We start from the raw sequence: 15,655 nt of genomic DNA, 5'->3' as shown, positions 1-15,655 counted from the left end.
AATCTCACTTAAAAAGATTGCAATTTCCTAGACAAACTAAAAAAAAAGGTGCTGTTATAGAACGTAAAATTTGCAATTCAACATTCAACTTTGTCAAAAGCCTGCAAGTAAAGTGGCCAGCATGTCAAACATTGAATGAATATTGAAATGAAGTATACCTAGTACATCTACTCTTTTCGAACAATGAGTGAGTTTTTTTCACGTCTGCCCGGCACAACTTTTATTGTTAAGAAGGGCTGTGATTCGGGGCCGCGACCTCTGTCAAAGTAGCCCGATTATCAACTAACTAATCGAGCCAACTGACCGGTGAATAAAGTGCTGGTTTTGATTCAAAGTTCAATGTATGAATCATTTTCAAAACAGAATGTTAAGTAACGTGTGTTTCGTAAACCTCGATTGAGTGAATTCATAGTATTTATTATACAGATATTGATGAAATATCAGAGTTTTTCGTTTTACTAAAAGAGCATATCTTCACATCGCGTAGTGAACATATCATTTTTATCTTTCACATGTGAGAATATAAATGTCGTCATGGTAACGAACACGATTAGCCAATAAAATGCTAGCTCCCTCTTCATTGGAAGATACTTTTGTGCTTTAAGATAATTCTTTTCTACTACATTAACATTTTTGTTGCAAAATTTTAAATTATCATGATTTGTTTTTCATAACTTTCATCTTATTTCATGTTACACAACATGCGTGTTTTAGCGGTTGGTTACCACTTTTTCATCCTTTCGAAAATGAGTAAAACAAGTTGTTTTAAATCTGGACATTTCATAAATATCTGTATAATAAACAGAACATTACATGGCCGCTTGGGGATACGAATTATATCTTCTCGCGCCGAAAGTATCTCACTTGTTCGCTCCGCTCACTCGTGAGAGATACTTTCAGCACTCGAAGGTAAAATTCGTATCCCCCGCGCGACCGTGTAATATCCTCTAAATAACAAGATAATTTAACCGTCTTGTATATAGTCATTGTTGGCCTAAGTTATCAAATAAAAACAGTGAGATCTTTTTTAAAGGTGAAACGCTAAGCGTTAATGCAAATGGCACGGCTTATTAGTGATGTCAAAATGAATAAGATAGATCCCTCTTCGCTAAAATCACCTAGCCTGTTTACAGCTGCCCCCTCCACTCAGAAAAATAGGGGAAGGGTGGAAGAACACACACAGGAACTGGAGAGATGTGATGATCGAAGACAGAATGAAGTTATCACGAATTGATATCGAAGAAAGGCGGTACTAAACTGGCACGAATGAAATGAACGTTGATTGATTGGCTAAACTTGTCTGCTGTATCATGAAGCGAAGACTATCCAAAATCTTTTTAAATTTTCACTTGACATTCATAAATTCTGTCTTAATAAGGAAGCCATCACGATGTCAAATACCGTAAATACTCTATTAAGCCCCCCGGGGGGCTTATTTTTTTCAAGCACTTTTGAGGGGGGGGGGGGCTTAATAGAGAGGGGGGGGACTTATTTAATTTAGCGAAACGCATCACCTGTAGCAAAAATACCGTGGTATGAGACAGAGTAGACTTACGCGTTGTACAATTAAAGTCACTGTCAAAAGTATTTAATTCACTTGTGGGAGCCTAAAAGTAACGGAGAGAGAGAGAGAGAGAGAGAGAGAGAGAGAGAGAGAGAGAGAGAGAGAGAGAGAGAGAGAGAACTAGAGCACAAAATTGAGAAAGTAAGCCATATGAAGTTGGAGGTCATGCCGCCGAAGACCAAAAACAATATGAACTTCCAGCCTGAATAAATCATAACCGATCAGTCCACGTTAATCCTTAATTTTTTTGTGAAGAATAAGGATTGGGGGATGGGAAGGGGGGGGGGGGTTATAGAGAGGGGGGGCTTATTAACTTTCCTCCTCTGAAAAGGATGGGGGGGGGGGCTTAATAGAGGATTTACGGTAAGTGTTATAGTGACTTAGATAGTTCTTACGAGCCAGCGCTGTACAGCCTTTTGTATTTCCATGTGCTCTTATCAATATAATCAGTTCTTGTTCATCCGCCATTTTGTGTGTGCATTTCCTCTTGTGTAAATTTCCCCCTTGAGAATATAACAATAAGGACAACGCTTGTTTTTATTATTGAACTATTTTTCTTTTAGTGTACGTGATGTTAAATGCATTTTAGAAATCTCTGATGATTGATGTTTATAATTAAAGGTTTTAAGTTTTATATTTAAGTGAGTATTGATTTTCTTGTTTTTCGTTAAATAGATGAAATTTGTTTTCTTTATGGATATTTTTTGTTGTAAACTATTTACTGGATTTCCTACAATTTCACCGACACTGAAGGGAATAATTGGTTTAGTACACACCACACAAGTTGAATAATCAGCCGAGTTTATCAATAACTAGACCCTCCGTGAGGGTACACTGGGTTGCCCGTGGTACGTGCAGCGTTTCAGGCAATTTTTTTCAAGTTGGGGGGTCATTAAGACCATTTAAGGGGTCACCCAGAAGTCATACCAGCAGAGGCCCTTTGGCTCACAGGTCCTCACACGTTCGTACGACGAAACAGATCCTTTTCTGAGGATAAAAACCTGGCTACCGGCCTATTAATAAATCATTTGTCAGAGGAAATTCCTGTCCTCTTTAGAAAAAATTGACACGCATTGCTTACGTGTGGTAGTGAAGTAACACAGCGATTTATTCCATAATGTCAACTGAGCTGTGTGTTGTCTTTCAGGAGATTCAAGTTGTCCTTGCGTAATATGTACGTAGCTCTAACAGTGCACGATATTGTTTTGGTATTGTCTATCATTGTAGTGCCATGGTAAAAGTCGTAGGTAAATAGCCCCCTGAGAAGACATGTGGTTACTCGCAAAGTACCAAACCCAGAAAGATTGAAGAAAATAAAAGGGAATCGAGAGACATTGGCTTCTACGCGGAAATGTTGATCATTTCCAAGTTCCCTCACAACTTCTTTTACCACAAGTTTAAGCGTGCACTCTGAGAGTCTAACAGCTTTGTATTTTACAAAAGTTCATTGAAGTTAACCCATGTCCGGTGGAGTTAGTATTTGGATGGGTGACCTAAAAAATATACCACTCCGTAACAGAAGCAAAGGACCGAAAATTCTATTTTAACGCCTAACAATGCGAACTAAGCAAGGTACAGATTTTGTTAGCTTGCTTTATTCAAAACAAATATTGAAGCAAACGTGAATAAATATTGATAACCTGTTTTTAGGCACAGCAGAAGGAAGTTTTCAGGATGGTCGATCGAGAATAAAATATTTTGTCATCAGCAACAACATTTACGACATGAAAACAACATTAACTTTGAACCCCAAATATAAAAAGTTACGATCAACGACAAACATTTTGGGAGATTTTTGCTACTGTACTTTTGGCTGCAAAAATAAAGCGCAAAATCGAAGTGAAATCGGATTCAGCGGCGCCGTGATGAAGTTACCGCGGCGGCGAAACAGTGAAGCATCTGTGTCAAACGATGGCAAGTTCCGAGGCAACTTCGGTTTGAATACGCTACTTGTGGATGGATATATTTTTGAATCCGGAAAGAAAAAGTTGTGGATTCAAAAATATCCGGATACGTGTGCCGACGGGGCCTGCTCAATTGAGTTTTTGTCACTTTGCAAAAAACGGAAAACTGTTTTAAAATTCACATTGCACGTTTCCCACGAATTTCAATGTTTATTCAGTTTCGAGTCGGTGTCGTTTCCGTGGATGTTTTATAGATCCTTCAAGAGGATTGAGAAAAAAAAAATTAAAACAACTCGCTGAAAGTACCAATTGGTGACACCGGAGATATTTTCGATATAACGACTTAAGTTACTGATCTGATTTAAATAAAACGTCAAGTGTAATTTCGCTAATTCAGTGAAATGGTCTGTGTTACAAAAATAACCAATCGATATGAAAACACACCTTTATCAGGTCATATATATGCACCTCTGGTTTGCATGTGTGGTATAGCACAGCCGCTTAAAATTGATGCTATTTTTGGTTTTCAAACACATGATGAGCGGCCATAGTTTTTGAAGCTCAGACCCCCTCGTCACATATTCGAATATTTTTTATTCACTTTCTCAAATCCGATAATACATCTTGTTTACCCCCAAAATTTTGCATATACTTATTGCTTGCAATCCTCCATGGACATGAAGATGCCCCAAGAGAGATCGAAAACAATGTCCGAGTAAAATTTTGGAGGGTAAATAAGGTGTATTACATGTATAGGATTTGAGAAAGTAGAGAATAAAGGAGATTACTGCACCGGCTAAAAAAAACAACATCCGTTTACGGGTAATCTATTTCAATCGTTTTCGCTCGTCCACACGAAAGCGCTATGACGATAGAACTACAATAGCGTTCCTTATAGGGTAAATTTTGATATGTTGAGTTGGTCATAGATGGATCTCAACCGAAAGCGAAGAGCAAGTACAAAACTGGACGGAAGGTTTAGAATATTTGCCCGTTTAAGTAGTCTACCAGTCCGCCACTGTGTTAAACGGTCATTCCAGCTCAAAGCGAGGCTCAAACATAGCCCGTTACATTCTGGTTGCTGCGCAGTGCACTCCGGTCTAAAGTGTGATAAATAGACCATTTCCGAGTTCATGTCTGCCTCCTCTTCAAAGCGAGTCTAAGTGCCAATTTTTTATGGAAAATTAGTTTTCGTTCATATGTAAAGTAGAACTAATTACCATCACAAAACCTTCGCATTTAGACTCGCTTTGAAGAGTTGGCAGACATGAATTCGAAAATGGCCTAATATGGTAAAAAGCCAGCAAAGCCAAAACCTTCGAGATTTGCATAGTACATGATAAGTGCTAAATTGGCTCAGCGGACCTGTGGCTCAGTTGGTTGAGCACCGGACTGTCACGCGGGAGGTCGCGAGGTCAACTCCGGCCGGACGAACACTCAGGGACTTTGTAACTACATCTGCAAATGGTTCGACTTTCAAGTCTCCTCGGATAAGGACAATAAGCCGGAGGTCCGGTCTCACAACCCTTCAATGTTAATAATCCTGTGGGACGTAAAAGAACCCACACACTTATCGCTAAGAGTAGGGCACGTAGTTCCCGGTGTTGTGGTCTGTCTTCTGTTGTGTATCATGGTTGGGAGGGTAAAAAAGGGGCCACAGTAATTGGCGCAAGCTGTTGTCACAGTGGCGCTCTGCCAGCTTGACTGGCAAAGTCAATAAAATAATACGTTGCAATTGGTGCTCGTTCACTCGCTCTGAAGCAACAACAATTAACACAAAAGAATAGCACCACAATTGTTAAAGTGTTTGCAAGCACACAATAATTGCTGCAGAAGAAATTTTCCTCTCAGAAAAATAATCAAAGCAGTTCCGTGGTTTCTGCTCCGAGGAGAGTGTGTACGCAATAAATATAATATATGATAATCATACGTTTGCATCAGAGATATGGAACAAAGAAAATACATGAAATAGCATGTCGACTAAAACTAACAAACTCATTAACTAACTAACAAATTATGAAAAATAAGCTTTGCGAAATAAACAACTCTTACGTTCTTCCTCAAAAAAGTGAACTGATGGCGATTGCCGATCAGGCAACTGGGCCAGCAACAGAAAACCGACAATCCCCATTCTCTATTTTCGAATTCCCCATAATACACTTTGTTTGCCCCCCAAATTTTGCATAAACCATTGTTTTCAAATGCTCTTGGGAATATGCAGTGTCCCCAAGAGCATTTGAAAACAATAGTTTATGCAAAATTTGGGGGGCAAACAAAGTGTATTATGGGGAATTCGAAAATAGAGAATACGATAGAGGTGTATGACAACTGCATGTAGACCGCAGACTGCAGAGTACAGACTGCGTACAAATAGCGCTGTTAAGCAGCGTTCCAGTTATTTTTTTCAAGTGGGGGGTCATGTAGACAATTTGAAGGGTCACCGAGACTTCGTGCCAGCAGTGGCCCCTTGGCTCCCTCGTTCACACGTTGAATTCTTTTGTAATGTACTTGCCCGTTTTGAGGTCTTTTACTTTTTTAAGCTTTGGTAATTCACTCGTTTCTTCCGTAAGTTAAATAGTCTGCAAAAAAAATTAACTGCAAATTGCTTTGAATTCGAATTTTCAGCGAAAGATTAATGACAATCGATCGGAAAAACCCTAAAATTTCTGCAGTCTCTGACTTCTATGAATCAAGGGGAAGGTCATGATGTTCTGTCAAAAGGAAGAAATTGATCACGTGCTAGGCAAACTGAAAGGTGCACGTGATCACCTTGGGCGTTTTCCATTTACCAAGAAATTCCGGAAATTCCGGTTGGGATGTAAATGGAACACACGTTTTTGGTTCGTCCCACTGGAAAATTTCCGGAATAAACGGAACTTCTGAAAAGGTAGTCCTGTTTTCCCGTTGGGAACTTTCCGATGGAAATGTGTGTTCCATTTACAACTTTTGAAAGGTCTTACCACTTCCAGGCTATTCACGGCCACATTTTTAAATTTTGGCGCGTAAAATCGCAATCACTCGGCGGCGAACGGACCTGAGTTAAATGGAACACGTTTTTCACCCGATGGAAATTTCCACCAAAATTTCCGGAAATTTTTTGTAAATGGAAAACGCCCCTTGTGTCTGGGTTCTTGTTTACATTGAATGAACTACTGGGAAGAATGTTAATCGTTCGTCGCTTTCAGAGTTAAACAACGCCAAGAAACGTCCGTCTTTCTTTTTAAAATTTTGTTGTAATATTTCAATATTTAACTGAATATTTTAATTTCATCTGTCGGGTCAGGAAGCCTTCTTTGTCGGGTTATTGACCCGAGACCCGACTCTTATCTGGAACACCCATTTCAAATAGCGCTGATAAACAGTACATGTATTTAAGTCTTAAAACGGTTCACTTTAGCTAACTGTTAGTTGGGGGCGGTCTGCAGTCTGCATGTGTCAGACACCGATACGATAGTAACCTGGTTTTAGAAACGTCTAACGAAAGATGAAGTGAAGTACGATTGTCCGGGTGAGTGTAGTCCAGAGAAGGACTGTTTAGGATGCTGCTGAGTCACCGGTGTCTTCACAACCTGAGCGGAAGTCGGAAGTCATCGTCAGACTGATATGACTCCTGGGTTCAAACCATTTACGATTTTAACAATCTATTGTTGAACTGAGAACGCAATATATACGAAATGCCACGAAACTCAAACAGTTTGGACAGATATCTACAGTGCAGACCTGAAATATGCGTCCCAAAAAACGCGTGTGAAACGAGAACAAGAAAATTGCGCACACGCGTCTGCTGAATCCCTCATAAACAGGTAGCCGGCAAAATCTTGAAAACGATGGTATATTCAATGGCCAACCAGTGTAGTTAAAAAAACACACAATCAACTAGTTGAAGTTGACGGCTCCTCAAATGTCATGTGATTTTGGTAGTGTGCAAGAAGCAGCTCCTCGCTGCTCAACTCCTCCTGGCAAAGCCAACAGCTATGTTTTGTACCCTGGTTCAAACTACGGCCTTGTCTAGTGGAGGGGCGACGAATCGCTACTTCATTTTCATTTGCGCTTGACGAACGTTCTCGTGCTTTTTCTTGTTTCCTGACATTTCTTTTGTTGCAAAAAGACTTTCTTATTTGCTTACGATTAAAACGCTTCTCTCCGGTATGCAATCTTTCATGTCTCCTTAAATGTTCCGCTTGGCTAAAACACTTGCCGCAACTTTTGCAATCATAAGGCTTCTCTCCGGTATGCAATCTTTCGTGTCTCCTTAAATTTCCCGCTTGGTTAAAACACTTGCCGCAACATTTGCATTCATAACGCTTCTCTCCGGTATGCAATCTTTCGTGTCTCCTTAAATTTCCCGCTTGGCTAAAACACTTGCCGCAACGTTTGCATTCATGACGCTTCTCTCCAGTATGGACAGTTTCATGTGCCCTTAAAGTCCCTGCTTCTCTAAAACATTTGCCACATTGTTTGCATTGATAAGGCTTCTCTCCCGCATGTATTCTGCCATGTTTTGTTAAATGTCTTTTTTCCCTGAACCACTTGCCACAATGTTGGCATTCATAGGGCTTCGCTCCAGTATGGACTTTTTCATGTCTCCTTAAATTTCCTGCTAGGCTAAAACACTTGCCACATTGTTTGCATTTATAGGGCTTCTCTCCAGTATGGACTTTTTCATGAGTCTTCAGATTTCCTGCTAGGCTAAAACACTTGCCACATTGTTTGCATTGATGGGGCTTCTCTCCAGTATGGATTTTTTCATGTCTCCTCAAATGTCCTGCTAGGCTGAAACACTTCCTACATTGTTTGCATTGATGAGGCCTTTCTCGTGTATGCAGTCTTTTATGTGTCTCAAAACTTTGCCTTTGATTAAAACCCTTACCACGTATTTTGCATTTATAAGGCTTCTCTCCAGTATGGACCTTTTCATGTGTCTTCAGATTTCCTGCTTGGCTAAAACACTTGCCGCATTGTTTGCATTTATAGGGCTTCTCTCCAGTATGGACTTTTTCATGAGTCTTCAGATTTCCTGCTAGGCTAAAACACTTGCCACATTGTTTGCATTGATGGGGCTTCTCTCCAGTATGGATTTTTTCATGTCTCCTCAAATGTCCTGCTAGGCTGAAACACTTCCTACATTGTTTGCATTGATGAGGCCTTTCTCCTGTATGCAGTCTTTTATGTGTCTCAAAACTTTGTCTTTGATTAAAACCCTTACCACGTTTTTTGCATTCATAAGGCTTCTCTCCAGTATGGACCTTTTCATGTGTCTTCAGATTTCCTGCTTGGCTAAAACACTTGCCACATTGTTTGCATTTATAGGGCTTCTCTCCAGTATGGACTTTTTCATGCATCTTCAGATTTCCTGCTTGGCTAAAACACTTGCCACATTGTTTGCATGCATACGGCTTCTCTCCTGTATGAACTCTTTCATGTGTCTTCAGCCCTCCTGATTGGCTAAAACACTTGCCACATTGTTTGCATTTATACTTCGCATGGACTCCTTTGTGTAACATTAAATTCCATGTATCCCTAAAGCATGTGCCATACTGGTTGCATTGATAGGCTCTCTTTCCATCATGTGCTCTGCTATGCCTTGTTAAATTTCCTCTAAAGCTGAAGCACTTCCCACACTCCTTGCATCTGTAAGGCTTATATCCATTATGGACTTCTTCGTGTCTTATAAGACTTCGCTCTTCGTGGAGGCAGCTTCTTCTCCGTTTACACCGAAAACTCCTCTTGAGAGTACAGAAGTTCCTGTGCTTTACCAATCTTGACATCATGCCTGGATTGTGATCTCACTAAGTACATAAATACACAAGAAAAATAAGTTATCTCCATCAACAACATCCAACCGGCGGCAAAGTCATGAAATTATTAGTCTTCCTTTAGCTCAGAAAAAAAGAAAGCCCGATTTACAGGAAGTTAATAAAATTAAACGACAATCAAGTTCATCATTGAAAACCTTTTTTTTATTACACGAATATGAACGCGAGTGAATTTCTTGAGTTATGGGCGCAATAATTGATGTTTTAAAAGTTCTCAAAAATTATGAGTGACCACAAATCACGAAATTCACTATCAAGTTCATACATTTTATTTGTAATTGACTCAACAAAACTAAACAAGAAGGAAAAATGATAACTTAAAACTCTTTACGATAGGTTTCAAGGCTCTGCTGAAATTCACAACATGCCTACCTGAAAATGTTTAAAGAAACCAAATACATTCCAAACATTCTACAGTTGAATGGGTATTATGTCTAAAATTTTTAATGTACAAACTTCTAAATGAGTTTATTCTGCAACATATATTTAAACCAATTCTTTTAAAACGTTTCTTTCCACATTAATTGTCTTCATTTGTTTATTCTGTGTTATTGAACTGTAAGTTCCCTGGCAGTCTTCACTCACGACTGGGAGTTTAACATTTTAAAGCTAATTATTTGAGATATTAGCACCTACATAAGTATACATGAATACCATAGGTGGGAAAGGAGCAGTCGGTCAGGACCCGAATTAACCCGGACCACTCGATCTGGAGTCAAGCGCACTAACCATGAGGCCACCGTGCCTCCCATCGGGTTTAGTTTGAAGGAAATCTCTCACGTTTTGTACGCGCACGTGCTCATGTGCGTGCGCTAATGACGCAAAATCGTGCGCAGTAGGGATGCGCAATGCAATACTAAGGAATTACTTTAACCAACATTTTACCGATACTAACAATTTTCTCTTTCCTCTCCAACACTGAGATATGATACACTGTATCTACATGCGTCAAAGGATAACAAAAATAAAAAATAAACTTTCTTGACCTTTCTGCATAAATTATGTTCAGGAAAGCTTTGAGTTGATCTTCAAATAATCTTATTACATGTAGTTAAAGCCACTCTGATAAGTCTACATACATTCGCTACTTTCCATCAGATACTTCCACAGATTAACCTCTCAGAAGTAAATGCTTGATATTTAACATTATTATTATTCCCCAAAAGCAAGGTGAATATCGTTGAATAAAAACTGAGACAAAGTCAAGGTTTTTATTCACCGATATTCACGGGGCCTGAGGTGAATTATAAAGTTATTGTTTTAATATAATTACGTCTAGGTGATTGCTTGAAAATTATGCATTTTCTTTAAAACAGTTAATTATTTTCATTGTCTTTCACGTCAAAAAAACAGATTGCGGCCATTTTGAAAAGTAAAAAACAGATTTGGTCAAGCCTAAAAGCAGACCTCCTGGGTTATTTATTCTTACAATAAGTTAACTTGGCTTGAGCTTGCAATTCCATCGAAAACCAGTTCCTGGTCAGCGGTCAACCTTAAAAATATCCAGCTGACCCAGATGAGCTCTAAACCAAAAAGCAGACCTCCTGGGTTATTTATTCTTACAATAAGTTAACTTGGCTTGAGCTTGCAATTCCATCAAAAACCATACCTGGTCAGTGGTCAACCTCAAAAATATCCAGCTGACCCAGATGAGCTCTAAACTTCGGCCAACAATATGGTCCCAGGCTCAAGCTTAGAGCAATACTGCTCGTGGGTGCAAAGTCGCCCAATTAATTAGCAACAATAAAAATAACAACAACAACAACAATAACTTGAAAAGTTAGAGAAACACCAACTATTGAAAGAAGAAATGGCAAAAGTCTGGCTCATGCGAAAAGTCATTGTAGTGCCTGTTGTTATTGGGGCCCTTGGAGCCGTATCAGTCAACTTTAAGGAATACATGAAGCGAACCGGCCTGAATGTGAGGTTGGAAGTGATCCAGAAAACAGCATTGTTGGGGACAGCAAGGATACTAAGGAAATTACTGTCCTGTAAGAAGAAGGAAAAGAGAGACCTGGGACCTGCCGTGACTTGTTGGAAGGAAGACAGTAACCCTTTTGGAGATGAGCTGCCCTTGGATTGAGAACCAGAAACAGAAGGACGAGGAGAAAACCTGCAAGTACGCCCCACTACTGTACGATGCGAAATTAAGAAGCAGTACCCGGGCTACAAAATCACTCAAATCAACATTATAATGGATAATTGGTGGATGTTCTAAGGGGATTCAGTAGTAGTGTGAGGGAAATACTAGGAGCAAAGCGAAGCAGAGATGTTCTAGGATGGATGCAGAAGTCTGTCTTAAGTAGTAGCCTGAACATTGCCAGAGCTTTCAAGGTCTTGTGCTAGATTAAAATGCTCAAACACCCATTGCATCAACCAGGGGCCCGTTTCTCGAAAGTCCTGAAAACGTTTCAGCCACGAAAAGCCACTTGTGAAACTGCCAACCGCTTCTTTTGGAAAGCCAATCTTTTAACATTTTTTCAAGGTAACAAAAAATAAAACTGACTGTGGAGTTTGACGACATAAGTCCTCTCCGTTTTTGAGATACAAAGTGAATTATTACACCCAAAAATGTCCTGTAAAGTTTTGGGACTTTCGAGAAACTGGCCCCAGGTGGCTAGATCAAGCATAGACCATTTTAAGACTTTTAAAATTTAAAATGTAAATTTTTTTTTTTAACTTTTAATTGATTTCCTTTGTTTATCACACAAGTTTATTGTAAATTTATATGCAGGGCTAGTCACGGGTTCCTGCCTAGCTCCTTGTGTGTTTTTTATTTTATAGCTGGCATTCAGATGTTGACATACTGCCTTTAATAACAATAATAATAATAATAATAATAATATTATTATTATTATTTAATAATAATAATAATAATAATAATAATAATAATAATAATAATAACAATAATAATAATAATAATAATAATAATAATAATAACCATGAGTTGCTTTTCGATGAGAAAAGCAACTCAAGGTTTCCTACCATTTTCTGTGAGTATGGTGCTCCACTTGCACAGAGATTGACTATAAAAATAACACTCCTCGGGCTGGTTGTTCGAAGCCTATTTCTAATAGCACCAACTCCATGGTATTTAATGCTGGTTAGTGCTAACCATGCTCCAAACAACCCGGGCCTGTTGCTCAGGAAAAGGAAAACATTAATATTCCTCCGAATTGTCATCAAACTTATTAACAATTCATAAGCCAAAAACAAAAGAAAGCACTACAGTGAAGGAAGTTTGGATATGTGGTCTTAATTAGCATAACATTTTACCAACTATCTCTCAAAATACGGATTCCATTGAGAAGCAATATCAAACACTCGAACTCTCGAACTTGGTTTAAAAACTCGGCCTTCAACCTTGTGTTTCAACTCGCTTCTCTGTGTTTGGATATCCGATGAAACACTCCTTCTAGTGTTTGATATATTACATGAAAACCTTTTCTTGGAAAGCATACATTTCCGAAAGTCTTTAATGTTCAGAGTGACATAGTTTGTATAATTTATACTGCTATGGTTTTAAAAAAAATGAATGTAGCCTACAGTAGAAAGTTATGATTCAAAGAGCCAACATTTCAACACTAGCTCCTGTGTAGTGTCTCAATCGTATCGTAGCAACAACTTTAGAAAACTTTTCATGTCTTTAATATTGCTCTTGAAGACAGGTAAGTGGGAAAAAGCCTTGACAAGATGTGGCAAAAGTAATGTTCCAAGTTTAACCTAAGCTCAATGTTGAAATCACAGGGTCCATCTCTAGGCAAGTTGTGGACTAATTTAGTAGCCCTTAGGCAAATGCACTCAATGTCACCTATCATTGATTTGAAGGGGAGCAGGAGCCCCATATCACAATACCATAGAGAATACCAAGGGATTATTGTTTTACAGTAGACTGTAGAATTGGTTTTCATAAAAAAAGTCATCCATCTCAAGACAGCAATTTTCTTCAGCACTTAATTATTTTTGGTATGTTCTTGCCATGACAAGATCAATAGTAATGCCCAGATACTTTTAAGATGATCTATCTATTAAATAATTCAATCGTAGTGTTATTTTTAAACTAATCCTTGCTTTGCGAACTTTTAGTTTGCTATTATTTACTCTTCTATTAGTGTTTGGAGTTCGTTTAACCCTAGCTTTCATCACCGAGGGCTTCCCCACTGGCAAGTATTAAAAAAAAATCAACTAGATTTTACTAGACAGAGTAAAATCTATAAATGTCAATGGCATTTATTGCGGTGAAAGGAATAAATCTTGTTATTCAAGATCTGCTAGGCTTAGCTGATCACAAGCCATTTAAGCCCTTGGCTTGGCCTCCACTGATTCCACTGATGTGTATTCTTAATTTGTATGTTTGATAAATAGATTCATTAAAAATAAGTAGTAAATACAAGTGAGAGGAAGCACCGCCACAATCAAATCCCAGAAGAAGTCGAAGCCGACAAAGATTTTACAATACAGCACCTTCCAAGAGAGTTGATTCTTATAGCGCCATCCCTTGAAGAAGGGTCGGTACATTTTGCTGACCCCCAGTCCATGGACTACCCTAAAAATACTATTTCAAATGAGTACTGTTGATCCATGTGTAAGCAGCATCTCAAATAGTGCTTACTTAAGCCTCAACACCCATTTTTAACAGCATTCTCCAACACTATTTAAGTCTAAGCACCCATTTTAAAAAGGTTAGCTTTCGATTATTGTTGTGATGGCCGATTACTTCATGTAAGCTAACCTTTTTAAAATTGCATGGTTGCTTAGACTTACATATTGTTGAACAATGCTGTTTAAAATGGGTGTTGAGGCTTAAGTAAGCACTATTTGACATGCTGCTTACAAATAGATCAACAGTACTCATTCGAAATAGTATTTTTAGGGTAGTCCATTTGGGTAGTCCATGGACTGAGGGTCAGCGAAATGTACCAACCCCTTGAAGAACGATGGATAACAATACACTCTACTCATATCATTGCAAATTGCAGTGGCCGGGTATTTTTAGTAGAATTATGTAGCCCTGGTTTTTCCCTCATAAAGTAATAAACTAAACGTACCTTCTGTAAAGATTGTAAAGATTCGGTCACTGAACAAAGTACTTCAATAGGACGTTTTCAACTAACCTCTAGAGACACCAATGGAGGCGAACAAAAGAAGCTAACGAGGAGAGGCGGTGTCACTTGAATGCACAAAAATAAGAGATACACGAAGTATCTCCTGCCACCATTGGTGACAGCCGCTTAAAATGCACCGCGGTAGTCATTTCGCAACACACCCGATTCTCGAGAAAAGGTGCTGGGTCGTGCTGGGTGTCACGAGACAAAAAGATTCTCAAAGTCTCGGGTATCACTCGACCGCAGTATACTATAGTACGTCCAACCACGGGGGCCCATACAATCTGTTTGTGTAACCGATTGTTAGTTTATAGTAAATGTACTGTATTTACCATTTGCCTCACCTATATATAGCCTCCTTGCAGCCGTTTTTTGTGTCGGTCCCATACCGACACAAAAAACGGCTGCAAGGAGGCTACACCTATCTAGCGATATATCGCGAACTATGTATATAAATCAACGATAAATAAACCTTAGCTGTGGTATATAGTCGTCCTTTTGCCTCAAAAGTGGTTTTTTGAGCGATTTGGAATGATTTTGAGTTCGCCATTGACTGTTAGTACGCTCGTGTGAACGTCGAACACAAACCCTTCAAATCACTAAAAATAGTCGTTGTCAGCCACAAGGATAGCCACAAGGATTACCACAAACAACACTTCAGGTAAAAATACTTTTATTTTGTTATAATACGTATTTATTATAGCACTACGATATATTGGATTTTCTCGAAATTATGTGAAAAATATTAACGGTCACACAGTCTGTCCGGGCCCCCTGTGGTCCAACAGTACGTACAAGGCGAAAGGAAGCTCGGGCTTGAGTGAATAGATCACAGGCAGCCCAAGCTTGGGACCCGATTTATGAGAATTTGTATGGGAAAATATATTTTTAGCTTATAAATGCTAAAATAAGCTATAAATGTAGAAATAAACTTCACTTACCTCTACGTATAGTTGTCTCCGTCTTTTCAGTGCAATCAGCCACCCACTCTCCGCCGAAAAAATCGGAGAGGAGCGTCTGTGATTTACCATTAGTAATCGTGTTCCGGAATAATTTTGCATACATTATTAAGTGATCTACACTGACCAAAATTTGCGGGGACTTTGCGGGGACCAAAATTTGGAGCTAAGGGACCGTTCATTTTTTATGAGAAAGGGGGGGCTGGTGGGATTTTTTTTTGGGGGGGGGCACTAAAAAAAAATTGGCTTGAAAGGGGGGGGGGGGGGGCAGCCGAAAAAAAATGAAGGAAAAGGAGGGGTTGGAGGA

At 39.1% G+C, this 15,655-nt stretch overlaps 1 protein-coding gene across 3 annotated transcripts; it reads right to left on the bottom strand.

The window, feature by feature from the left end:
- Window positions 1–6,681: 6,681 nt before the first annotated feature.
- On the bottom strand, window positions 6,682–14,465 carry LOC138060417 (zinc finger protein 420-like). 3 transcript variants are annotated; one of them, XM_068906179.1, is made up of 2 exons: window positions 14,333–14,465; window positions 6,682–9,257 (listed from the first exon to the last, which is right to left on the bottom strand). In XM_068906179.1, exon 2 carries the CDS (start codon window positions 9,237–9,239, stop codon window positions 7,341–7,343), a length of 1,899 nt encoding a protein of 632 aa, XP_068762280.1. In that variant the 5' UTR covers window positions 9,240–9,257; window positions 14,333–14,465; the 3' UTR covers window positions 6,682–7,340. The 3 variants fall into 3 exon arrangements, with proteins under 3 accessions (XP_068762280.1, XP_068762278.1, XP_068762279.1); XM_068906177.1 differs by having other exon boundaries at window positions 14,399–14,465; XM_068906178.1 differs by lacking the exon at window positions 14,333–14,465 and adding an exon at window positions 10,180–10,192.
- Between the last annotated feature and the right edge of the window lie 1,190 nt (window positions 14,466–15,655).

Source organism: Montipora capricornis, chromosome 8, assembly GCF_036669925.1.
Source record: "Montipora capricornis isolate CH-2021 chromosome 8, ASM3666992v2, whole genome shotgun sequence".
NCBI lineage: Eukaryota > Metazoa > Cnidaria > Anthozoa > Scleractinia > Acroporidae > Montipora > Montipora capricornis.
Note: the sequence above shows the minus strand (reverse complement) of the source record. Positions and strands in the feature narration are given on the sequence as shown.

Excerpts from the sequence above, each read along its gene's own strand:
- LOC138060417 (XM_068906179.1), bottom strand. The coding sequence starts at position 9,239 with ATGATGTCAAGATTGGTAAAGCACAGGAACTTCTGTACTCTCAAGAGG.